At 46.0% G+C, this 26,785-nt stretch overlaps 1 protein-coding gene across 1 annotated transcript in view; it reads left to right on the forward strand.

Moving 5' to 3' along the window:
* VSNL1 (visinin like 1) overlaps positions 1 to 26,785 on the forward strand; it is a 99,844-nt gene that overhangs the window by 41,454 nt on the left and 31,605 nt on the right. Inside the window, exon 2 of the mRNA XM_032866879.1 lies at positions 563 to 729. Coding sequence (XP_032722770.1) covers positions 568 to 729 — 162 coding nt within the window. The 5' untranslated portion in view covers positions 563 to 567. The remainder of the gene's footprint in view (positions 1 to 562; positions 730 to 26,785) is intronic.

Below are 26,785 nucleotides of genomic sequence, written 5' to 3' on the forward strand. Positions count from 1 at the left end.
AAAAATAAATTTTTTAAAAAAAATTATTAAAAAAAAAAAAAGCTGCAACGCTAGAACTAAACCAGCTATTTCCTGCCATCGCCGATCAGATTTCCCAAGTCTGCTTATAATCATCTGTCTGTAAAGCCCTCTCATTGTGTGTGTCAATAATCCCACTTAATATCCTTATAAACTAAATGTGGAATTAGATACCCAGGCAGCAAATGCTGATGCACTTTAATTCATACCGGAGAATATAAACAGTGCCCGTGCACTTTACATGAGCAGCACAAACAAGGACAGCTGCCTCTCCGTGGGGGAGTCGACGCTGTGTGTTCGGGGCGGCGTGATGCGGGATGGACGGGAATGAGCCCTATAGCCTTTCGAGCTGCTCAAAGGGTCTTTCTCGCTCATCTCCTTTCTCGAATGCCAGAAAGAAGGAGGCCGACCTGGGCAGGGGGGAAGGGATTTGATATGACACGCAGGAGGAAGTGCCCACCCACGGGCTGCTCAGACCTTGGACTTGGCTCTTAATCAAGTTTGAAATGATCGCGGCTAATTGCATCCATTTGCTTTTCTCCAGGCAGAATGGGGAAACAGAACAGCAAACTGGCCCCCGAAGTGATGGAGGACCTGGTGAAGAGCACGGAGTTTAACGAGCACGAGCTCAAGCAGTGGTACAAAGGTTTCCTCAAGGACTGTCCGAGCGGGAGGCTGAACCTCGAGGAATTTCAGCAGCTCTATGTGAAGGTAAGTGGTTTTCAGTCTCTTGTTTTCTTCAGGCCACGAAGCGCTGTCTTCGAGAAACGTCACAACTCTGCAGAGCCCGTTCGTTTCAACCTGATGGTTTTCCAACCAAAAGGGAAAACGGACGTTTTTAAAAATGCACAGAGATGTGTTTTGTTCCAGGCTTAAGTCAAGCAGGTTCTGAATAAGAAGAGCAAATGTTCAATCAAAACACTGACTAGAGTTCAGATGCCGGCACTGGGTGAAACCACAGTGGGAATCTCAGAGAATAGTGTTTGCTGATGGTTATTGACGCGCTGCTAATTCCACTATTGCTTGGCTTGTTAAAGGTATCTGTGCCTCTCTCCATTAAAGAGAAAGTACACTGGATGCTCTTTTACCAGGAAATGGCCTCCTATTTGCAGATAAGAAAAAAATTTAGATTCCCACCACAGCACATTTGGAAGGGGGTGGGAAGGTCGGGTGCATATCTGGGCATCAAGGTCTTCAACATGGACTCTTAACTCAGCATTTTGTACTGTGTACAGGTTAATCTTACCCTGGACATTAGCTAAAACCATTCATTGAAAGTATAATCTCTACTGTTGTGGCATTATTTTGGTTCTTCTGAGTTTATCAGTTGGACTGGTTCTAGATTTGGCAAGATCTAAGACATTCCATTTTGTGTCTGTTTATAGAATGTCAGGCTTGTAGAAGAAGGGCATTGTTTTACTTTGAACTTTTTCTGACTAAAATACCAAATAGTAAATATTACTTTCATCCTTTAAATGTAGCAACTGTCAGGGGCACCTGGGTGGCTCAGTGGGTTAAGCCTCTGCCTTTGGCTCAGGTCATGATCTTAGGGTCCTGGGATCGAGACCCTCATCGGGCTCTCTGCTCGGTGGGAAGCCTGCTTCCTCCTCTCTCTCTCTCTCTCTCTGCCTGCCTCTCTGCCTACTTGTGATCTCTCTCTGTCAAATAAATAAATAAAATATAAATAAATAAATAAATAAACATAGCACCCGTCCGTTTGAGGAACATGAACCATCCATCCACCCGTATCTCTGTGCGGGGCATGATTGTACCAAGTACTAACATTGCTTACACACGTGTACAAGCAGGGGCACGTATAAGAAAGCCCACAGCTGCCCTGTTCGCAGTAGCAAAGCTGGGAAGCAGCCCAAATGCCCGTCAGAGGCAGAGTGGAAAGTGAATTACGATCTATTCACATAGCAAAGCATTTGAACTGTAGCGTCGCAGAAACATCAAGCCCAAAAAGTGAGTCTTAAAATATTTTAAATTAAACACAAATAAGATTTAAAAATATTTTATAGGACTACAAATAAATGTAATAATATTGTATTGGAAAGGTAAGCAAGACTGATGGACACAGGATCCAGACTGATGGCTACATCCAGTGGAGAGGAGGCGAGGGATGGGAAGGGGATAGGACCCCATTGTTAGATATAGATTGTATCTCAGTGGTAGCTGTAGTTTTGGGGGTGAGTTTGCAGATGGGTGCTTACTGCATTATTAAAAGCTCAGAAATCCGTAAGGACCACTGATGAGTGTCAGGGACCCAGGATTATGGTTAAGCCAAAGCTGAGCAGCCAAGGACCTCAAGTACATACAAAACTATCTCCTTAAATGTATGTAGAAAGGTATGCTTAGAGTGGCAGGTATAGTATATACATATATATAGTATAAGACATATAGTATATACATATAGATAGTATAAGATCACTTGCCATTTCTAAGACCTAAAACATGAGTTTTTAATCACATGGAGCTTTTTCATGTAGAAGTGCTGAGGAATGCATTTATTATCCAATGGCTATAAATTGCTTTTGCCGAGAAACAGGATGGTGTGCATTTTTCCTATATTGTCCAACCACTCTCTTCAGTTTTCAAAGTCACATCTTCTCACATTTTGTTACCCAGGAGTGAGCCTAGCTTCACCACTGTCTTCACTCTCAGCCCCAAGGAAAGTACAGACAAATGAAATTTGTCAAAGCTACTTTCGTATCACTGGAGGTCATGCAAGCTGTCACTCCGTGTTTAAGAAAGCTCTGTGTGCCGCATTCCCCACGAGTCATTTAAAATGAGAGAGACTCGCCTTTGGAGAAGTAGTTGACATGCAGGAAATGAGGTATTTCCTTTATGTGCTGGAAGTACTCAGCACTGGGACAGCACCAGCCTCAAGATGGAGCTGGGGGGGGGCCTGTAAACGTTAGAGAGAGTCAGCATTTGGGGGTACAACTGATGTATATATACCAATATCATCTCCCTCCTTCACCTCTCCCACCCACCTCGGAGTGGATTTTTTTATTCCAAGAAGAGAGTATCTGACTTTCTGGGTGGAGTTTAGATTCTTGGCAACCTCTTAACATCCGTGTTCAAACTCAGCCTGTGTTCTTGTGTTGAATCATCAGAAAGCAGGCAAAACCTTTTTTTTTTTTTTTAAGATTTTATTCATTTATTTATTTGAGAGAGAGAAAGCACCAGCAAAGAGAGGGGCAGAGGCAGAGGGAGAAGCAGACTCCACACTGAGCAGGGAGCTGGACTCGGGGCTCAATCCCAAAACCCTGAGATCATGACCTGAGCCGCCCAGGCGCCCCCAAAACAGGCACAGTCTTCTCCTTCCAGAGTTGTCCAAAGACAGGCATAATACAAAGGAGAACCACAGAGGAAATATGTCATGTATACAGGGAGTAAAGAAAAGACAGCTCTGGTAAGCTAGAAGGAGGAAGCCCAGAGAAAGATGTAGATTGTGTAATAAGGCTCAAGAGAAGACCAGAAAAGACTTCCTTTAATGCTACTTCAAAGTGCAAATATTCAGCAAGGCATCGTCCTTATCCTGGGGAGTAGGCACTTTTCAGTGGCTCTTTCTCTATCAGTGCGGACATGGAGACATTCTAGAATTTAGCCGAGCGGACAAAACTGCCCGTGGCCTCTGCCCACCGTCTGTGTCGTCAGCCTGGTGTGTCTACTGTCACCAACCTGACCCACGGCAGGCTCCGGGAGAGACACTTCGCTGCTGTAGAACCCTGCTCTTGGGAGGAGTGGGATAAAGAAAGAGACCCCTCTGCATGGCCAGGAGCATAAACTGTCAACTTTAGGAGCCTTTGTATCCAAAATAGAAAAGAACCCCTTCCTTAGGTCTACGTTTAAAAATGTTTCAAACTGAGGTTTCAAACTGAGGTTCAGAAAAATGAGGCTTAGGGTCACAGAAAGAGCAAAGGTAGGACGCATAGTAAAGATGGGCGTGCCCACTCTCACTGCAGATCACGGCCCTGCCTTGCAACGGGAGTCCACGGCAGCCCCCCATTAGTCGCCTCCAGCCCCTGCAACACACAGCTGCTGGGGACGAGCTTCACGGAACACAGGTCTGGGCACAAGCCTTCCGAGTTCAGGTCATTCTTTCATCATGTAGACCCTAGTCACCTCATTTTAATCAATGTAAGACCCAGTAGTGAGCACAAAGCCTGACACAACCTGCCACCAGTAAGTGTTTGTTGAATGAATTCTAAATAAAATTATATTCTGGCTGTGTATCTTCTTCTCAGGGAGCCTCGTAGTGGAGACATATAGAAATGACTGGAGGATGGGTCCTGCCTGCCCTCTGGGATCTCACAGGCTAATCGAGAGGGCACAGTTAACCCCAATGGAAGGCACAATGACATAAATGCTTGTTGGTGGGGCAGGAGGAGAAAGAAAGGTTCATTTCAAAATGGGATATTAAATAAGTTAATGAATGCAGTGATGAAAGGCAAACTTCCTTTTCTCTTAGACTTTTAGAAGATAAAACGTCTCTGAGTAGATAGTTTTTACCTTTTCCAAGCTCAGTATCATGTTTACTTTACAAAAATATATTGGTGGAATTCCATTCAATAAGAAATTTTCTAGGCCTAAAGCTTTGGAAATATAGGTCTGCTCACTAAAACTCCGTTTTTTTTTTTAAAGATATTTATTTATTAGAGAGAGAGAGCATGAACAGAGGCAAATGGGAGAGGGAAAGGGACAAGCAGGCTCCCCACTGAGCAGGGACCTCCCCGCAACGTGGAGTCAATCCCAGGTCCCCCGGATCATGACCGAGTCCAAGGCAGACACTTAACTGACTAAGCCACCGAGATGCCCCTCACCGAAACTCTATTGACACAGCTACTCAGAGACAAGTATGAAAACAAATAAAAATAAATGATATCATAAAATCTGCAGCACCTAAACATTTTATGATAAAGATATTTTCATAGAATAAGAAAGATTTTCTAGTTAATAAAGTATCACAACCATATTCTATAAATCTCTATAAAGTTTTAGAATTTTATTCACAAATTATGCTCTTATGCTTAAAAACCAGTATTGGGGCACCTGGGTGGCTCAGATGGTTAAGCGTCTGCTTCAGCTCAGGTCATGATCTTTAGGTCCTGGGATCGAGCCCCATGCTGGGCTCCCAGCTCAGCTGGAAGTCTGCTTCTCCACCTCCCTCTACTTATTCTCCCTCTGTCTCTGTCTCTGTAGCTCTCTCAAATGAATTAAAAAAAAAGAGGAAAAAAAAAACTTTAAAAAAACAAAAAATTGAAAAAAAATAATAAAAACTAGTGTTAAGAGTAAAGGCATGCTTCCTGAAAGTTAGATGCAAACATATAATAAGTTTAGGATTTTAGGCATATAATCTTTGTTTTGTAGAATATAAAATAAAACATTTGCATCTCATTTTGCCCTGTTTAAGATGTGACTTTGATCTAGTGACTTTGCAAATGAAAAGGTCGATCTGCATCAATGGCCAATTCAAACTTGAATGTGTCTCAAAATCACTAGGGCTGACTATTTACTTGCCAGATTGCTGGGCAACCTTCCTTAGGGCTACTGTTTCACTGGGCCGAGGACAGAGCCCCAGCAAATGGATTCCAAGGAAGACCTCACAGATAGTTCTAATGGAGAAAATCCACGAATGACATTTTGAGAAGTTTAGAGTTTAACCCGGGAGTATCCTTGAGTAGGCTCCCAGAATTCTGTATACACTGAGATGGTGTGCGAAAGTTTGTACCTATGCTCTCTTGGGATAGCTTTCGTCAGGTTTATAAAGTGTTCCGTATGGTGATTTTCCATAAGAAAAGTTAAGAACCACTAAAGATGTTTCTAACCATGGGCAGGCTTAACATTCTAATTCCCAAGACAGCAGAGTCAGTGGGTCTTAACTGACACCAAGACAAATGAAGAAATATCCCCTTTTAAACTACGCTTTCAAATAAACTTCACTGGCAGGAAATAAGAATGAAAATTTCTTCTCTGCACTTTGTTAAACTTGTTTCCAATTTGCAGGAGATGTTTTCCTGATTTGGGGCCATTAATTAAATTGTATTTTGTCCAGATCCCCATGAAAATGAAAATGGGAAGGCCCCAGTGGGATAAAATGCAATCCCTGCTCGCCATCCACTCTCCTGAGCACATCTATGGGCCGGGTTCTCTGTAGGCCCTGAGTCAGTCGAGAACGTCAGGGTTCCCTTCCTTGGCCCACTGTGGTCTGGTCTGCCGTCAAGCAGCCAGCGGTCAAGTGCAGGCTCGCAATGTCCATATATCTGCAACTGTGATGAGGACCACAAAAGACAAGGAAGGGCCTCTGGGCCCACAGAGGGCTGGAGGGGAAGGTTATATTGAAGCTGATCCTCAAAGGAAGTGTGATTTGGACATAAGGAGCTGTGGTTATGTCTGGACACTTAAAAGTGTCACTGACTAGAATCCCAAAGGTGGGAATAAAAAAAAACTATTGCGTTTGAGAGCCGCTTCTTATGGCCTTGGCAGGAGGCCCACAGACTGAGCGTATTAGGCTGAAAGAAAACATAACAAAATGAAACAAACAAGGACTCCTTGGCCATCCGGCTGAGAGAATGTGAAAACCACCTGTGGAAGAAAAAGCTTATACACAGCAGAGGCTCTGACCACAGTCCTCCTTTCTTGTTTCTCCCTCCCTCTATCCCTCTTTATTCTCCTTTGTCGACACTCTCACTGGTTCTCTCTGACGGTTCGCTCACTTGGCTCTCACCTTGACCTACCGTGGAAGGAGACTCTGGAGTAGAGTTCCCTCACTTCAGGGCTTAGTGGCTGGAAAGTCAGGAGACTTGCCCAAGGCCCAAGAGAGACCAGCACAAATGAGTACTGTCACCACCTTGCAAGCAGCATTCTCTCCGCCTTGCTGTGCGTTCTGTGTCCTCTTGGCTACATTTAGGAGCAAGCATCTGGAAGCTTCTCTAGTCTACTTTGTTGCGAAGCAGAATGCCTCAAATGCTCCCTTGTCACTCCATCCTAGCCATGCTTCCGGGCCCAGCTCAGAAGCTTCTCCCAGGAGAGCCGTCCTTGATCTCTCCATTCTCCAAGCAGGAACAGTCTCTTCCTCCTCTGCAGCCCAGTGACTTCAGTCCCCACGCCTCCTTCTACAAGGATATTATGTCTTTACAACACAATTATGCAAGCTTTTCTCACCTTGTCACTAGTTAGAGCCCTTCTCCACTCCCCAGAGCCTACACTGCTCTTGTGTTTTGCCTGAATACACATAAATGCGGTGGGTTTCACCGGAAGGCCGAATGTGTACCTGCCGCTTCCGCATACTAGCCGTGTGACCCTGGGGAAGCCCTGGGCTTAAGCATTTGTTAAATAAATCAACAAATCGCTCCAGTTCTCAGCTTCCTGATCTGTCCAACGGGGAGACTTTAGTGAGCCAGAAATAGCGAGTCATCTTGCCCAGGAAAGGCTCATTAGTGGCTTGACTTCGGCGCCTGGGCACGGGAGCGCTTCCAGATGCCAGCCTACCCAGAGATGGCTGTCATGGCTTCTCAACATCGGATTCCAATCAATTTTGAAAATAAAACTCTTGGCTCGAAACAGATTTTTAGATGATCAGTTTTCAGGGATTCAGACTCTGCTCGTTCCTAAGAGGTAACGAGGAGTAGACCTTATTAAAAATTTGTTAGGCAGAACTATATACAGAAACATCTTAATTCCCTCGGGAAACAGATATTACATAAGACACAAAATGTCATCCAGATTGGGCTGGTGGGGACGTTGCAATTTTTAGTGAGAACCTGGGAATTCATTTCCATTTAGAATGTTTGCCAACATGATCGAGGCTGCACTTCAACTTGAATTAATGTGCAAAACAAGAGCTAAGGGCTGAAATCTCGAGGAAGAGATGACCATGAAGTTATAGTTCTGGGAAAACAAAGTCCCATGGGAGGCTCCGAAGGCATTTTATTATGGCGAGATTGTCTCGGGGAATAGCTAGCTACCAGCGCGTCTTGCATTAGAGAGAGCCTTTATCCCAGAGGGGTGGCAATGATAACCTTCTCCTGCCTCACAGGGTGTGAGGTTATTTTGGATGGCTTCCACACCTTGGGATTTTGCTCTCCGGTGATAGGGCAGGTGTCAGTTCGAGAGATATCAATGGTCATTGCGGCCGTGATATCCGAAGGAATGCTCTTAGATGATACCTCAACTCCTCTGCCCTCAGGATAAGGTCGGAAAGAGCCCTTTTGAAGTCTCTCAGTCCGCCCACCCCCCATCTCCCCCCATTTTACGCAGGAGGAAACCGAAGCCCTTGGGAGTCAGGGGGCAGTCCAAGGCTGAGCTGCCTTTTCATTGCTTCACACACCCGAAAGGATGTGTCTCAACTCCAGCCTGATTATAGTGGTTTCAAGCCAGAAGGATGTACTCCCCCTTTAGCTGTTCTCTGCAGCTAATTGTTAAAGGACAATCCGTTTCTCGTTGGAAATAGAGCCAAAGAGGCAGAAATAGCCCATTTTTATTATAGAATTGGACTTGAAGATACAAAATCTGTCTGGACCTCTCATTATAAAAGCTGCTTTACATTACTGGATTTTTCTGACCTTTGAGAGGACCACAGGGGTTTGGATCTGGTACCATTGACTCACCTTGGTGGGAATCATTTCCTCCCTCCTTCCGTGCGGCCCATAGAGCACTTGCTGGAAGCATGCTATCTGTCATTGATTATTCGTTCTCCTGGCTCCACTGGGAATGGGTCTTGAACCGCAGATGTTTCCTTCTGAGGGTAGTTATGGAGCTTGGGGTTCCATCCTTGTGACGCCCCGATGTTGCTGTCCTGTCACCTGTCCTGAGCTCTAAGTCACTTCTCCCCTCTCAGTTGAAATGCAGTCCTAAATGGGGGACACATTGGGGGGGTGGGGAGTCAGGAGCAAAATAGGGCTAAATCCAACTACAAGATGTCCAAGGGCCTCATTAGGTCCAGTGGAGGAGAATCCCTCTGTAGATGGTAATTTAGAGAAGCTGTTAAAAGTCAACCCACCTTCAACAAGCACTTTGAGCAATATCTATAACAAATCTGTAACCAAGAGCCAATGAGGGATGAAGAATTCAAGCCAGACTGTCTCCCTCATTTAAAGGGCTAGCAGCCTACTCGAACAGTCCATGTAGAGAGCCAAAAGACCACAGAGAAAAAAATGGCATTTGTGCCAAAGCTGGTGCAGGTACTCCAGCCTAGCAAATGTCTGTGTAAATATCTTCACTGAAGATTTCAAGATACCTTGAAATGCAGATAGGATCTGTAGCTTTGAGGATTTCCTTAAGAGGAGGGACAACCTAAGCAAGGGCACAGGGGCAGGGAGACCGGTGGGTGGTAAGAGGAATAGCCAGCCACTGTTGTCGAGTGACCGCCCAGGTATCAGGGGACAAGTGAGGTTGCAGATGTGAGTGGGCCTCAATCACAGAGGTCATTAGGTGCCAGAAAAGCCCTAAAGTTCTGAATCTTGGGGACCAGGTGAACAGGTGCTTTCCTACCAAGAGGTGTTAGACAACCGCAGAACTTCTGACGACCTGGCATTGTCTGCTTCTTAAGACACTGTAACGACGGTCCTGGGCATGAGCCGTTAACTTTCATTTCCCTCGTAAGCATTCTCCGTGACTCAGTGAGAGAAGCTGCAGGAGCTTGCCGTGTGCCCTCCCGTGAATGGCTTAGGAAAAGTTGGCTGAGTTATTCACTGACCATCGTCTGTACCTTGCGTGTGCAGCACAAGACTAAAGACAGAGAGAACCAACAGGTAGGACACCCACGCAAGTTCCCCGCCGTCTAGGGAGAGAGATGCCTCGCAAGCAGACAAATGCAGAGAGCTAAGTGAGGACGTGGGTCCTCCAGAGCTTCGGGAGCTCAGGGGAGGGGAAGGAAGACGGAGGGTCCGGCAAGGCTTCCCGGGCAGCGGGGCAAGGGGCTGTGGTCCTGGGGTGAACTTAGACAAAGTGAACACACTCCCTCCAGAGAGCAGGTGGTAAGCAGGAGGTGGACAGGGCCCGGATCTCGGAATGATTGGGACCCTGTTCAGGGGCATTTTGGAATTGTCCTTCACATAGCCTGTCTGCCCAGGCTGCCACCCCACGTGTTCCCTTCAGTGGCAGAGTCTCACCCGAGCCCACAGGGCTAGTCCAGTTCTCATCCTGATCCCCCCAGCAGAACGGCAGGCTGGGAGCCCTGCACTCCACTGGGGAGCAGGACTTCCCTGGGCCTATGTTTCTGTCATGGTGAGGCGCTGGTGGCGACTTGCTGAGAAGAAGGTGAATTCATTAAATCTCTTGGGGTGACAGCAATGACATTGGGTGTTCCGTGAAGCCTCCGGGCCGGGCTATGACAAGCAGCTCCCATGCCATCAGGCCCCCATGCCCATCTCCTCTGTAGATGAAATTCCTTCTCTCTCAACTAAAAAGCAAACTCAACCTGTTTGGGCTTGAAATTATAGACAAACTAGGTTATCTTATCAGTGTGACTTACATTGTTTTTGGGGAAAATGGAAGATGTATTTTTGTGTATATATATTACACTAAATGACCAAAGGATGAGGGTCAGATCATGCATGTTATCATTTTGGGCTTGGATCCCTCTATCAGAGACCCAGAGGGTGGCTTAGAATTGTGCGAGGTGTTTGAAAAGGCAGCTTCTTTTGTGGGAAGAGCAGCTCTGGAACCTGACAAAGCATTTTGGGGAGGGGGGCTTTGACACCTCTGAGGTGTCAGAGCTGCAAATTCTTGCCCAGGGCCCTCCACTTCCCTCCACTTCCCTGCACTTCCTTCCACTTCCCTCTACTTCCCATGTCTTTAGCTTCCAAAGCCATCGAATGATTCTCTGTATGTACCTTGCAAGGGCTTGACATTAAAGGTGCTCAGTGAATGCTCAAGGTCACTCTCATTATTACTGGGGCCTTGGGGACTGGTGACAGGAGCCCAGAGGTGAGGACTCTGGCCTCAATGTGTGCTTGTGCAGGAGAAATCTTTCATGGTCTGTTTGGCTCTGTGTGGCCTCAAGTGGCCATCTGCTCCGGGAGACTGTCCCTCCCTTTGGAGAGGCCCGCCTTGGCTTACAGTCATGAGAACCAGTCTTGGCCACATTTCCCCGCAAGCCCCCCAGGCTGGCCCAGCCACCACTGCTCCTGTGTGGGAGGAGGGGAAGAGAGGAAAAGAGCCTGTTCTAGGTACAGGTGCAGGAAGGAATGCTCCCAACAACGGGCTCACTGGCTCACCGCAGAGAGGAGAGGCTCCCCCTCCCTTCCCCTTGCACTTCTCTGCCGCAGACATTAACAGCTCAGAGCAGTTACATTAACTCCAGAGAAAGGCTATGGGAGAACAGGACTTCATCTGAACAAGGGGCTCAGGCAGGGTCCCTGGGGTATGCACACAGGCCCCACCGAGGGCTGACCCAGAGGGACAGGATCCCCTTTGAAGTAAAACATCCCAACACTAGATATTGAGGCAGGAGGCGGGGACGGTTTCTGTTATCCTATGCGATCAAGTTTACTGTCTGTTCCAGGGGGCTGTCTCCCTCCCTCCACACGCCCGGTTATCTGGCCAGTCAGGGTGGGGCAGCTGGTTGGCTTTACAACATTAAACACCATAGAAACTAGGCACACCTAAGGTCCTTTCTAGAATAAATCAAAGGATGGCAAGATGCAGAGATGAATAATAAATAGGTAATAATAGCCCGCATTAATTGAATGCTTATTGAGTGTCAGGCCCTGTTCCAAGCACAGTACTCTGTATATATTATTCATTTGTTCCTCACAAGGGTGTATGAGGAAGGTATCGTTATTTCCCCCATTTTACAAATGAGGTAACTGAGGCACAAAGTGGTTAATAACTTTCCCAAGGTCATAAACACCAAATGCAGGCAGCTGGACTTGACTGCCGGTGCTCTTTCCTAGATAGGTGAGTCCTGGATGGAAATCTCAGGGGGTCCCAGCTCTACTCATAAGGAAAGTCTCTGTGGTTTATCTAACCATAGTCTTTAATTAAAAACACCCCATAGGGGGCACCTGGGTGGCTCAGTGGGTTAAAGCCTTTGCCTTTGGCTCGGGTCATGGACTCAGGGGCAGGGGATGGAGCCCGACATGGGACTCTCTGCTCAGCGGGAAGCCTGCTTCCCCCCGCCCCCCGCCTGCCTCTCTGCCTACTTGTGATCTGTCAAACAAATAAAATCTTAAAAAAAACAAACAAACACACACCCAATAGATGACCAGTGTGGTTCTAGATGACTTATGGTTGGAACATGGCAGGGGGAAGGAGAGGGAGGTGTGGCCTCAGAGCCAATTCTGCGTCCTGGCCCCTCTGCTGCACTGGGCAGTGGGCAATCCTTCATGCTCCCAAGTCCACAGTTCCCCATCAGAAAACAGAAAACCTGCCTTTTCTGCCCCTCAGCATATACATGTGGGCCAAAGAGACAGAGTCTGACAGCATGAGAGCTCCTTGTTGGCTGTGCTAGAGTTGGGTCAGTGGAAAACCCAGTGGGTTGACTGTCTCTATGAGGTTGGAGAAGCCCATCCACCATGAGGAATTGCAGCATCCTTCTCAAAGACATTTAATGTCCACACATTATGGGATCATGCCCATAATGGCTGGCACTGACCCAAGGAGACACGAAGGGGTGGCTTGATTAATTGAGGTGTCAGACACAGTTGGTTACCTACCCAGCAGCCATCTCCCTCTCCCCACGCCTTCTTCTCTGGTTGTGGCCAACCTCCCACTGCAGAAGCTAATGACCCACGGACACACTTTCCTGGTCTGCTTTGAATCTAGGATGTGGGCATGTTAACCAATCCTAGTTGGAAGGGATCTGAGGAAAGATCTGCTGGGGGGCCGGGGAGGGTTGGGGGAAAGGTTTTCTTCTCACTCATAGAAAGACTGGCATGCCGATATTTGTGGTGTCTGCGTATGACCCTGGAACAGCTATCGTGGTGAGAGATCTTGCTTCCAAGCTGAACATGGACAGAAAGAAGTTGGACACTGCGTGATATCCCAGATCTGTTGGGTCAGTCCCGAAACTGTATCTGGACCATCTGTTGGGTGGGATCATTTACCTTTTATGGTTTAGGCCACCTTTAGTTGGCCTTTCTTTCTCGTAGGAGAAAGTATCCTTAATACAAAGTAGAATGGGAACGAGAGGCAGAAATCCCAGTCCTCGTCAGGATGCTGCTGCCGACAGGCTGTGTGATTCTGAGCCAGTTAATAACCTCTCTGAGTCATAGAATCTCAGTCTACTGAAAAGCCTGGTAATTCCTGCCCTAGCTCCCTGAGAACATGTGTGGCACCACATGAAACATTTTTTTGAGTCCCACCAGCTGCTTTGTTCTGGAGATCTAGAAATGAATAAAATATGGCACAAAGGCAGATATGGGAGTGTACTCTGTGTTCAACAGACAGAAGGTCAACATGGCTGAGCAGAAGAGATTGAGTAGCTGAGAGGTAGAAGGTGAGAGATAGGCAGAGCCTCAGTTTCTGCCTCTGTAAAATGAGGGAGAGAACCACATGACCTCTTAAGTTCACCTCTAATGCCAGGATTCTAGAAGTCAAGTGGGGCTGTCACTGTTAGATCTCTGCTGAACATGAATGTCCCTGTACCGTAGGTCACTTGGCATCATAGCAGTTTCCCTGTCCTACAACCCACAGGGACAGAGACTGTATCTTACCCATCGCTGTATCCCCAGCACTCAGTAACAAAAATCAGTGGGTTGATAGAACAAATTAATAAGTACACAGAGGAATTTCCCTTATAGATTAACTGAAGTGCGATTTGCAGAATAAATGAAAAGAGTGAAACATTTTAGAGTGCGTTATCCAGAATAATAAACCACAGAGAGTCATAATGAACCATTTTGATATAGGAAGTTTAAATAAGCAGAATGGAACATAACAGGATCGCAACGCATCCATTCTCAGACTCAAGCGGTTAGCTGATTTTCTTACAAAGATGCGAGGCACTTGCCAGCGAAACAGAGCAGCCAATGAACTTCCTTAAATGTTATTTTCCCAAAGAGGAAATGAAAGGCTAAAATGTAAAACTAGAGACGTCTAGTATCAAAAAACTAGCTGATGACTTGGAAATTAGGCTGCTTACGTTTGAGTTTGTAATGAGATTGATTGTCAGAGAAAACTGTGAAAACTGAAAGAGTTTTACGAAAAATGCAAGGGAGATCATAAAAGACATAGATGCTCTCTGAAAATAAATAGCCGTGTGCTTTCTAAGTAAATCTCACTGCATAGTCAAGGTAGGACTTATTTTTATCTGTATTCTTTTAAAAAAAAATTGTGACATGCCTACCAGGAGGACGATGAATGATGACCTCTTGTTAGAGCTAATATATTGTTGCTTTATGGCTTGGCCTCAGTCAAATCTCTTGCAGACTCAGAAGCCGGTGCCTGGAGACATCTTTCAAGATGACACAGCTGGGTTGCCAGGGTAACTTGCTGGTTGAGGATCTAGGCAGCATTGGGAGAGCTTACATAAGACAAAACCAGGGGATGTCCTGGAGCTAAGGGATGACAGGAGTTGGGACCATTGTCCATTTAGCTTTCAGGATGATGACAAAGTGGGGACTTTGGAAGTTGCATTAGCCACCTGAATCAGCTACCTGAATGGAAAAATCTTAGTGTCCAGACTGATGAGGAACGCCTTGGGTAACTGAGGATCCTAGTTGATAAGAGAATTAACATGATATATATCAAGCAAGGATGACTTTTCATAAGAATCAGTCTCACCATTTCCTTATAAGGTTTCAAAGATATTGAAGATGCCCTATTATTTTGTGTTAGAGACACATGTTAATATGCATTTATTGTTCAAATGGATGAATGACTTCCTTGAAGGACCAAAAATCAATTGAATTAATAACTGTCAAGAGGAGAAAATGAAGATCCTGCTGAGTGCGTATGTGTGAGAGAAATTTTATATGTATACACAAAAACACACATACATATTCAACTCATTTACAGACTCATGTGGTTTCAACATGACTGAAGATTGTTTTTCTCTCACAGAAAGTCTAAGCTAGCCTAGCAGCGCTGCTCTACAAGCCACCCAGACCTCATTCCCTTTTCTACTGGTGCCTCTTCCTAGGCTGTTTCTCTGATTCACATGACCCCAAGGGGCTCCTCCCAGTGTCACCTTCTAGGTAGTGGGAAAGACAAGATAGAAGGGATGGGAGAATGTGCCCTCCTTTTAAGGGCAAGACCCAGAAATTACGCACATCACCTCAGCCGTATCCACAACTTAGTTTCATGGCCACACCCAGCTGCAAGGGACACTGGGAAAGGAGCCTCAGTTTTGGATGACCACGTGCCTAGCTAAGAAGTCAATTACCCTGGAAGGAGAAAGACTAGATGGGGGAAAGGTAGCAATCTCTGCATAGAAGGTACGTTCCTGGAAGGCTTCTGTCCACCAGTAGCCTCTCTTCTAAAGGTCAGGTGCGAGATGGACAGCAGGGTTGGCATTTGAGCTTCTTTGTGGATGAGACTTGAGGCCAGGACAAGCAGAAATGGGCTTACTCTGTGTGTGCTTCTTCTTTGCCAAGAGTAGATGGTGCCAAGATACTCTGTTCTGCAGCCTGAGCTGGGCCTGACAACCTCCCCAGGGCTTCGATCTGTTTGATACAGTGGGGCCTGATGGAAGCTTCGACCAAATAGAGAGTTAAATTGGGGCTGTAAAGTTCCCAACAATTGGTCACAACTGGGGTTTGTTTTTTAAACATGAGAATCTGTTGTCTATAATTTGCTAATATAAGAATACCCTGTACCTCTGCCTTCTTCTCGCACCTGGTGCTCGAATCTTGACCCTCACTGGCGTGCCTCTGCAGGGTGCACGCTGGACTAGTGGAACGTGTTTAAAGGCTTGCATTTCTTTCCTGGTGTCTGTTTGACAGTAGAGGCCTTTATTTGCCCACATGACTTGAACATCATGTGAAAAGCAGGTCTGTGGTGGCATTCGGCAAATGTAATGTCACATAAGGGACAAACACCTAACAATGGGTGAGAGAAGCTAGGACATAGGACGTGTAGTCACGCTTGTAGTAAGATTTACCAGTGCAGAATATCTGCTTGGTCTTTGTATTTCATCCATCCATCCACCCTTCCTTCCATCCTTCCATCCACCCACCCATCCATCTATCCATTCATCTGTCGATCCATCCTTCCATCCATCTATCCATCCATCCATCCATCCTTCCATCCTTCCATCCAGCTATCCATCTATCCATCTACCCATCCATCCACCCATCCACCCATCCATCAGTCCATTCATCTATCCACCCATTCATTCATTAAACTTATGGGGCATCTCCTCTACAACACTCTCAAATTAAGAGCTGGCGTCACTGAAATGAACCAACAATGGTTACTATACTCAGGCTGCTCAGCTGACGGGGGAGCCTGTCTAGGAAACTGGCAATGGTGATTCAAGGAGGTAAATGTTGTGCTAGATGCATTGGAAAATGGGTAGTGCTGGGAAGAGGATCTAGGGGAACTTCCCGGAAGAAATCATACTTGAGCTCCATCTTAACATAATGAGCCAGTGGCAATGAAAAGATGGAGTTCCCAACAGCAGCAAGCATTTGCAATCTTTTTTTTTTTTTTTTCTGGGATTCTTTTCCTGGTCCTAGTCTATAAAATCATCTTACAGGTCAAGATCCTAGCTACTTCTCAGCCACACTAAAAATACATCCATAATCTAATGGAAACAAGCACATTGGCAAAACTTTCCCCTTCCTGCCCATTAGACAGCCCTTTATCAGAACAGGCCTGTCGAGGACTGAGAACATGACATTGGATTGCAACGTGTCAGTGATATGGGGCTGGAAGCATCTGATGACAGGGCCTTGGCTCTCTGTCTCTACTGTGTGTTTCCAAGGAATCTTCCTCTGAACTCTCGCCAGGCCAGGGCCACAGCTCAAGGCCCTGAATCCTGCTTGCTTTGATCCAGTGGTGCCAGGTTTGGCCGCTTTTCCCAGGGAATATGAAAATCTTTGTTCCATAAAACAAGTGGTTGTGACATTTCTCTGATCCTGATGGCAATTTTCAGAAAGACAAAGGAAAGGGAGCTAATATCAACTGAGTTCCTGCTGTGTGTCCTGTAGATGTTACAGCAGAAACAGAAGCTATAGGATCCTTCGGAAGCGATTTTGAGTAGTAACAATAAGAAGAACAATAATAATAGCAAACACTTCTGGGTGCTCACTAAGCGTCAGGCACTATTCCGTGTTTGTTGTGTGTATTGATTCTTTTAATTCACACAGCAGCCTTTTGCACTAGGTACCATTACTGTCTCCATTTTACAGATGAGACAACTGAACACAAATAGTAACAAGTCTAAGATCACTTACTGATGAATGGCTGAGCTATGTATTGGCTTTAATTTTGGATCTCCCAGCTCTGACCTTTACTGTGTGATCTTGAACAGATTATATAAGCTTCAGGTTCTTCCTCTATACCATTGAGATAGCAATGTCTCATACACGGCTCCATTGCAAGGATTCCAACTATGTTGAGAGCCCATGCATGCACAGAGGTAAAATGAGGGGTGATCACGCCATATAAAAAATACACTGTTACGCTCGCGAATGGCTGCTTTGGGGCAGGCTTCCTCTAGGAAGTGAGGTTTGAGCTCAACCAAAAGGTAGACTTCTTACCATCTAGGATGAGGTTTGGAGGATAATTCTGAAGAGGACAGTGGTGGCTCCAAGTGTGAAATGAGCCAACTCCGTTTTCCTGTGCCTTATTCTCTGTGCCATAGTTCCCTACCCTGTGCTGTCCTCCACCACCTGTGGCCTCCCCTCACCCAAATGTTTCTAATTAATTTATTTATACTAACGTACTAGTGACTGATTAGACTTAATATGTACACTGTGCTAAGGGATTCACAGTTTCTCAGGAAAGCCAAAGTAATAAAGGTGAAATTTCAAGGCCTGTGGTGGGAACCTTTTCTGGTGCTAAAATTCACATCACCTCCTATAGGTAGACAATGCAGGGCAAGACTTTGCCAGTCATGAGGGGTGAGGATTGGACAAACCATGTTCTTCATTCCAGGTGGATCTGTGAATGTGTGTCAAGGGTGGGGGAGGAATGGGTGTGTTTGAAAGTTTTTGCCTTCCTTGACTTTGGCTCCTTCAGCAAAATAATCTCCTTGCAATGTAGTCCTTTGCTGGGCTGAAGCTCTCAACCTTTAGGAAGGAAGCAGGGGGTGGCTCCAGAGTGTGCCTGACACCGGGTAATCCCTATGGCTTGTGAGGGGGTACTGACCAGCAAGGAAATCCCATTCCAGAATAATTCTGCAGTTTAAAAGTGCCCTTTCCTGTCCATGAACATCCCATCAGTCCTTCATCAGAGACCCCTGGGGTTGGGGTAAGGATGAATGTAAAAAATCTAGGTAGACAGTCAACCCTACAAACCTTACCGAATAGGTCACCCCAGATATGACAGAGCTGAATCCGCTGCAAGGCCATCTCCAGAAGAGGCCAGGGAAGGTGGAAGAATCTAAGAGTCATTCTTAACCCCAGGGGTATGCACTCTTGATTTCCACATGCCTGATGGGGCCCACCCCTCCCTTTTCTGATTCAATATAAAGGAGGTGAGAGCAACATCTATACTTTGAAAAAGTTCCAGGATAACTTTGAAATGCATCCCAAGGTACCATTGGGCTTTAGCATGATGCTAAATGGGGGCAGATGATTCTGGAGGACAGTAGTCATTTCATTTCCCAGAGAGTAGATTTGCCCATTCTACATTCATTCATTCACTCAACAAAGAGTTCCCAAGCCCATCTTGAAGCCAGACCCAGGCTCAGTCCTCAGTGCTGAGGGACACAGCCACATAAGACACAGGCCTCGAGTGACCACAATCCCGTGATGCCATTTCTTCTCCCACACCCTGTCTTCCCACTTCCTTCCCTTTACTCCCTAGGCACCCCCAAGTCCAATACCCTCACTGTTCCATCTGCCTCTCTCTTCTTTTAACTTTGGGAGCTTATACTGCATAGTGCATCACCCTTCCCCCATAATCCATGTGCTCCCCCGATGGCCAAGAAGGCCAACCTAAGTAGAACAAGAAAGAACATGGCTATGTGCAAGTTGCACGAGTGACCTCTCGAATCTTCAACAGGGGCTTACTAGTGAGTGCACAGAAAACATCAAGTGAGGTAGAAAATGGGGATCTCATGAAAGAGTAAAGGAAATGGGTTGACAAGTAAAGTAAAATTCTTGGAAAACATTTGATGAATTATACACATGTCTACATTCCTGAGATCATAATGGCCAAATCCAGATGTTGACCACAGACAGGATAGTCAACAAGCAGCCAACAAGCCAAGTGAGCTGCGGGCTAGACGTTAGCAGACGGAGGTTCTAGTTCCAGCCCCACCACTGACCCCCTGAGACTTGAGAAACTTCTGTTCTCTCACCAGAAAACACATCAAGACTAAACTATTTTTAAGGACCCTTCTTCCTGGAGTAGTCACCCCAATGTTTCCCTCATGGTAAGCACTCTTCACTCACGGTAGCCCCCAGGCTTCTTTTCCACCCAGAATTAAGACCCTATGCAGGAGGGTGCTTACTTTTCCCCTGACTTGGGCACAGCTCCTTGTCCACAGTTCATTCACTCACCTTCTCACTTTCCATCCCGTTGCCCAGAAGCAAAGGATACATGTCTCCCTGACCAGTTCATTCATTCATTCATTCATTCATTCATTCATTCATTTGTTTCATAAAAATGTGAGTAGCTCCTGACATTTAAATGACTTTTAGGGTGATCAAGACCTAGAAATCAGATAAGATCTTGCCCCCAAAGAGCTCCCAGTCTAAGGGGCAGGACACAAATGGTTAATGCTATAAAGGAAAGTATGCTTAGCTCCCTTTAAAAGGTAAGTCACAAAAGGTTAGGGAAATGGCATGGGAGGTGGGAAACAGGCATGGGGAGGGGCTCTCAGAAGAGACTTCTGGAAGAGGTCGGATTAGAACTGGTCTCTGAACTGGGGTGGGATTTCCCAGGAGTGCTGGGAAGGGCATGACACCGGGAGAGCCTTTACTACGGGCAAAGCCCCTTGGGGTACAGCTGAGTGCTGGAGAAGACTCAATGGTCTCCATCTCCACCTCCGCTATTGTGGCAGCGTGAGAGGGGGATTGAAGCTGCAGCTTCCTGTTGTCAGACTTCCAGTTGGGGGAAACATTGGCTTAACAACGTTCTGCAAATTGCATATTCACAATGAATCCCGTTGGCAGATCTTCGCAGCCCTGAGCACCAGAGATGCCTCTGACAGCATAATTACCCCTCACTGTAAGTTTTGCCAGTTGTCATTTTCCCAAGAGCTTCACTTAACAGTAGGCAAGGAAGCCAGCCTGATGGGCTCCACACGGCACTTCCTTTGGTTTTCTTGTCCTTTCTCCCTTTGCTTCCGAACCCATGTGAGGGTGTCGCTGCCTCATTCACTTAGCTTTGGCCAGCACCAAAGTGGCGTCCATCCTTCAGAATCAGGTCCATGGCATTTTGCCTTTTTAGAAGGACTCACCAGCAAGATGATTTCTGGGCCCCTAAACGTGGCAGGGGGGGCTATTACAACAGACCACCCATAGAAAAATGCAAACCTGCTTGTTGGGGAAACAGGGTCTTTGGGGTCAGAAAGAACTGGCTTCTGATTCTGAGTGAGCCTCTATAAAATGGGAGTGATCTTCCAGAGGAGCTGGATAGGATGCAAATGCCTGGCATAGTGCCTGCATTTAGGAAGTTACCAATAGATCTCAGTTTCCTCTTTTCATAGGAGAGGTTTTGTCTGATTTATACATTAATGATTCCATATCCAATTTACCTTCCTTAAGTACAGCTCCCACAATGGCCTATCTCCTCAAAACCCTCCTTGATCCATACTACCTCATTGAATGAAAAAGGCCAGTTGCAAAACACTTTATAGAGAGACATAGAGCATGATCCCACTTTTGCAAAATATATACACGTCTCACCACACCCCTCCTTTTTCATAGTGTTTAACTTCTAGAAGTTCTGATGAGAGGGGGCCCTTCACTCCTTACTTTATATACTTCTTAATTGCTTGAACTTTTCATTACATACAAGTATGAATTTCATTCTTAAACTAACCTTAGAAGCAACAATAAAAGCTCTTCTATGGGTCTCTTTGCCTACTGGAAAAAGAATGAGTTCCATTTCCTCACGCTGGACCTATGTCTCTTCCTTGGCTACCAATAACCAGAAATCCAATAAGCAGTGGCTTAAACAACAAGAGTTTCTTTTTCTCACATATTAAAAAAAAAAAAAAAAAGAAGTTTGAAGGGCCGCCTCAGTGGCTTAGTCGGTTGAGTGTTCGACTCTTGATCTCAGCTTCAGTCTTGATCTCAGGGTCATGAGTTCGAGCCCCACTCTGAGTTCTGAGCTCCATGTTGGGCATGGAGCCTACTTTAAAAACAACAACAACAACAACAAACTTAAAAAAAAAATTGGAGATGGAGGGAGATGGAGTTTGGAAACTTAAAAACTTAAAAAAAAAAACCACCTTAAAAAACTTAAAAAAAAAGTTTGGAGATGGACATGTATTTGGTAGTAGATCATGACTTCTGAACATCCCTAGGACTCTCCTGGCCTTACCTTCAAGGATTCAAGCTGGTTGCTTCCATCCCGAGTGCCATGTCACCACCAGAGTCTGCCAGGGAAGGAGTCAGGGGGCCAGCAGCCGCAGCCCCTTTCTATCAGGAAATAAAAACATCTCCAAGAAGTGCTTCCACCCCAGTCGCCTTTACCAGATTAACTCTTCGGTCGCTTTGGCCTAAACTATATTACTTGCCAAAAAAAGAAAAGAAAAGAAAGAAAAGAAAAAAAGCAAAGAACAGGATTACTATTACTAGTTTTAGTCCAATCATTACCTTTTGCCTCAGGCTGGGAACACTGATGCCTTGAACAAAAGCCAAGCGAAAAATCGGGTAAGGGACAGTAGACAGGTGACAGACAACCTGCCAAAGGACCCCATAGCCTCACTGCTCCAGTCCACACGCTAGCTAACACGGGCCGCCTGCAGCCACTACACACTCTCCGGTAAGGCACCTCCAGCCCCGTACTCACGCTGTTCCCTAGGCCCGGGACATGCTCCGCTGGGAGGTCATGGCAAAGGGAACAAGGCGCACACATACTGCGAACATCTTCCCAGAGCACAGCCCAGCAAGCCTCACACTATCCCTCGACTCCAGGAGTCCCTGCGGCCAGCCCCGGCTCCCGTCGTGCTCTCATGTTTAATTGATGAACTCCAGCTTAGTTATCACGAAGGGCTGTGAAATGGTGCTCCATCACTGCAACTAGCTCTTCCTTCTGCAGCATTGTGACTAAGTCCCGCAAGGATGGCGGAGGACAGAACTTCTCCAAATACCCTACTGCTGACTGGTGGCACCGGGGTGGAGGCATGAGCCGATGGAGCAAAGTGAATTTGCTTTCTAAACCTAGGCTTGACGGAGGGTCCATGTAGACCCTAGATTGCAGTTACCTGGGGGGGTCAGTCTCAACTTTCCCGCTGGACTGAAGCTCCTGGAGGCCAGGCACTAGTTGAACGTCCTTAGAAAAGCGGACGGGTTAACCAGATTGACTTGAGTGACTCCTGCTTTGTGTGATCTGGACCCCAGCAGCAGGGCTTAAGAGCTATGCTAGGTCCACGAGGAATAATAAAGGAAGCGACTCCCTCAGAGCTCAGCAGCAGGGCTGTGGACCCATGGCCCGTTCTCCTACTTCATTCACTGTGAACTGGGACACCCCTCTGACAGTGACTAACACAGAGTACAGCTTCCTTCCACCTGGCTGCTCCTGGGGTCTCTCTTTCCGGTGGAGAAAGCTGGGTTTCAGGAACACGGAGAAATAGCCATCAACCTGACCATTCCTTAACTCCATGCTCTTTCTCGGTCTAAGTTTAGCACCTCCCCATGAACTTAATCTCACAGCTATTAGAGGGACTCCCAGGGCTCATCCTGGCCAGCCCCTCTGTTCTTTGTACAAAAGAGGAAAATGGGTTCAGAGGAGGGAAAGGACACGAACAAGGAGATCTTGAATCCAGTGCTCTGCCTTCTATATCCTGCAGCCTCCCATCCCTGTCCTCACACCCTTTTCCTGTCTTTCCGAGTCCATGAAGTTACTTGTTGAAAGAGGGAAAAGAGCAGAAGTGCTCCGGGCTTAGGTCTGCCAGACCCTGGCAGGGTGCTGAGCAGCTGAGCACTGGGTGCTGACTGGATTGCCCATGGGCAGAGCTGTGCTAAGAAGGCTGAGAGCAAAAGCCAAGGGATGCTGTTTCCATGGCAACTGCCATTCATCCTTGCTTGCTGGGCTGGGCGTCCTGAGTTGAGCAGGGCTGAATTATTGTCCCTATTGTATGACACTCTTTTTAGTTTTGAGATCCCTTCCTCTACACATGTACATGCATACACATTTCCCTCTACTTTGGCCCAGGAAAGAAGAGGTGTGGTTCCCAGCGGCACATTTCAGACATAGTAGCATCTTCTCAGCCCCTGACAGTATCATTAACCCGATGAAAGACTACCGCGGGGGGCGGAGGGGGGGTATGAGAGAAGTATGAGGGGAGGCAGCTGTTGTCATAGTACCTAGTGATCAAGGGAGTCCAGTGGTCCTATCGGTGTTCAAGAATGTAGTCTCCTGAAGCCTGTTTCCTGCTGCTACCCTAACTAATTAGGACAAACCAAGTGACTTAAAACACAAATGTATAATCTAACAGTTGTAGAGGTCAGAAGTCTAAAATGGGTTTCACTGGGCTAACATCAGGGGGCTGGCAGGATTGCATTCCTTCTGGAAGCTATAGGGAGAATGTGGTTTCTTGCCTTTTCCACCATCCAGGTTTTGACTTATGGCCCCTCCTCCATCTTTGAATGCAGCTTCTTCAGATCTATCCTTTTGCTTATGTTTTCATATCTCCTTCTCTCACTCTTTTAAGGACACTTGTGATTACACTGGGCTCGTCTGGATAATCCAGAAAGAGTTTCCCCATCTTAAAGTCCTAAACTTCATCACATCTGCAAAGTCCCTTTTGCCACATAAAGGAACTTATTTATAGCATTCAAGAATCCGAATGTAGTCACCTTGGGAATAGCGTCATCCTGCCTTCTCCATCCGGGTTCTATGAAAGTGGGTCCTTAATAACCTATTTTTTTTTTGAGAGTCATAAATTTCCCACATACTTAGACCTAATATGTGATCAGCACTGCTAAATTCTTACACGTGTTAGCTCATTTAATCCTCGCTAAAACTCTGCAAGGTTGGTATGATTATCTTAATTTACACATGAGGAAATTGCATATGAGAAGCTCAATGAATTGGCTCATTGAGTTTAGGTTAAGGAGGAAGAGGAAGGAATGGCCTCAAGTGTCTGTGAATGCCTTCCATTATGCCACCCTCAAATTCTCCCAGCACTTTAGACCAACATTGCTGGTCAGTGTTGTCTCATTTCTAAACACATTGGAGCTGAAGTGGATGGGAGAGGCTATGGAGAGCACATGATGGTGGGGCTGAGAACACTGGACCTCCACCATGTGAGTACACTCTGCTGGTGACCACGCAGGCCATTCCACTGATGGCACACTGCCATCACCCCAACCTTAGAGTCGACCATGGTGCCCAGAAGGGTTAAGTAACATAATTAAAATAACACGATTACTAAGTCGTAGAACTGGAATTGGATCTGGGCTTCTCTGAGTCCAGGACCCATATATTTTCCTCTTCTTTAATTGTATCTGACTAGTTTTCTACAGGGTAGTGAGCTGGGCATAGGCAGAAGGTAACTAGGGTCTATTTTCTCAGAATGCTTAATTTACTTGAAGATTGAAGGGTGATAGAGTAAGTTAACTGTAAATTAATTGTAAACATGTTTTAAAATTTTCCAGCTTTATTAAGGCTAATTGGCATTTAAAAAAAAAACCCACCCATTTAATGTATATAAGGTCTAGAATTTGATGAGTTTGGGCATGTGCATACATCCATCACCATAGTCAAGGTAGCAAACATATCAATCACTTCTGAAATTTCCTTGTGTCCCTTTGCTTTTGTTTGTGTTTGTGTGTGTGTAACAGGGCATCTGCCCACCTTAACAAGCATGCAAGCTCACAATACCATATTGTTCACTATAAGCACTGTGTTGTGAGCACATTTCTAGAACTGATTTATCTTGAATAGCGGTAACTTTATGCTCATTGAACAGCAACTCCCATTACTCCTTCTTCCATTCCCTAGCAACCACTCTTCTATTTTCTTCTTTTAGATGTTTGACTGTTCTGGGTACCTCATATAAGTGGAACCATGCAGTGTTTGTCCTTTCATGACTGACTTATTTCACTTAGCCTAATGTCCTTCAGGTCTCTCCACATTGTCACATAGGGTAGAATTTCCGTCTTTGGGGTGGGGGGATGAATAACTTTCCACGGTAGGTATATACCACATTGTCTTTATCCATTCATCTGTCGATGGACACTGGGTTTGCATGTTTCAATTTGTAAAAAAAGTCATTTTAGGGAGCATAATGCAAATTTCAAGTAAATGTCAAGTAAAATGTGAAACTTACAGGTCAGCAGCTCTAAGCACGCTGAAGCCCCAGGGGTATTCTCCAGTCTTGAGGCTACTGGTGGAAGCATCTGGGCATGGACCTCAACGTGTTCAATCAGGCCAACTTTCTCACATGGGTCTTTTTAGACAAGGCCCCTTCTTGGTAGAGAAGTAGAATAACCAAATCAAAAATAATACTACAGCACCCTGACTCGACTCCCAACTGGGGGTCTTTTTACTGCATTCTCGGCCTCTCTGGGTGTGCATTTCTCCCCTCGAAAAATGAAGTAACTCATTCATTCACAGAATAAAGGTTTACTGGATACCTACTATGACCAAAAACTATACTAGACATCATGGACTTAAAGTTGGATTCGTTTCGGGGCACCTGGGTGGCTCAGTTGGTTAAGCATCTGCCTTCAGCCAAGTTCATGATCCCAGGGTCCTGGGATCGAGTTCCTCATCAGGTTCCCTGCCTGCTTCTCCCTCTCCACATTTGTGCTCTCTCACATTCTCTCATTCTCTCTCAAATAAATAAATAAATAAATAAATAAAATCTTTCCAAAAAATGATGATTAGTTTCAATCTGAAAAACAACTAATGCAGTACCTATCCTCAAGGGTCCCCAGAGATGGTGCAGATCCATCTTAAGTGATTACAATAGCAGGGGTCAGGGCCCTGTTGGGAGTCACACTCACGCTGTTAACAGCATGGAGGAAGGGCACTCAACTTAGGTTTGAATTCAAGCTTCTTTCTTGAACGAAATCCCAGAGGATATGTAGGAAAATGCCATTTTATTTTATTTTATTATTTTAGAGAGAGCAGGCATTCGAGCATGGGAATGGGAGATGGTAGTGCAGAGGGAGAAGGGGAGAGAAAATCCCAAGCAGGTTCCATGACCAGCACAAATATGAGGCTCAATCCCAGGACCCCGAGATCGTGACCTGAGCTGAAATTAAAAATCAGATGCTTAATGACTGAGCCACCCAGACGACCTAGAAAGGGCCATTCTAGAAAGTATGAGAGTGCCACCTTTCTGTGTCCTGGGGAAAAGATGGGGGTAAGAAACTACCCGCCACACACACCAGACAGGAGGTACATTGGGAAGCACAAAAGTTCATTTTGCAGGAGCGTCAAGTGTTGCTATCCAGCCGGGAGGATACCACTGTATGAATGGGCTACACCCTGGAGAAGCGACAAGAGCCCCTCTCCCAGAGGT

This window comes from Lontra canadensis, unplaced genomic scaffold (genome assembly GCF_010015895.1).
Source record: "Lontra canadensis isolate GAN:19392208 unplaced genomic scaffold, GSC_riverotter_1.0 scaffold32, whole genome shotgun sequence".
Taxonomy (NCBI): Eukaryota; Metazoa; Chordata; class Mammalia; order Carnivora; family Mustelidae; genus Lontra; species Lontra canadensis.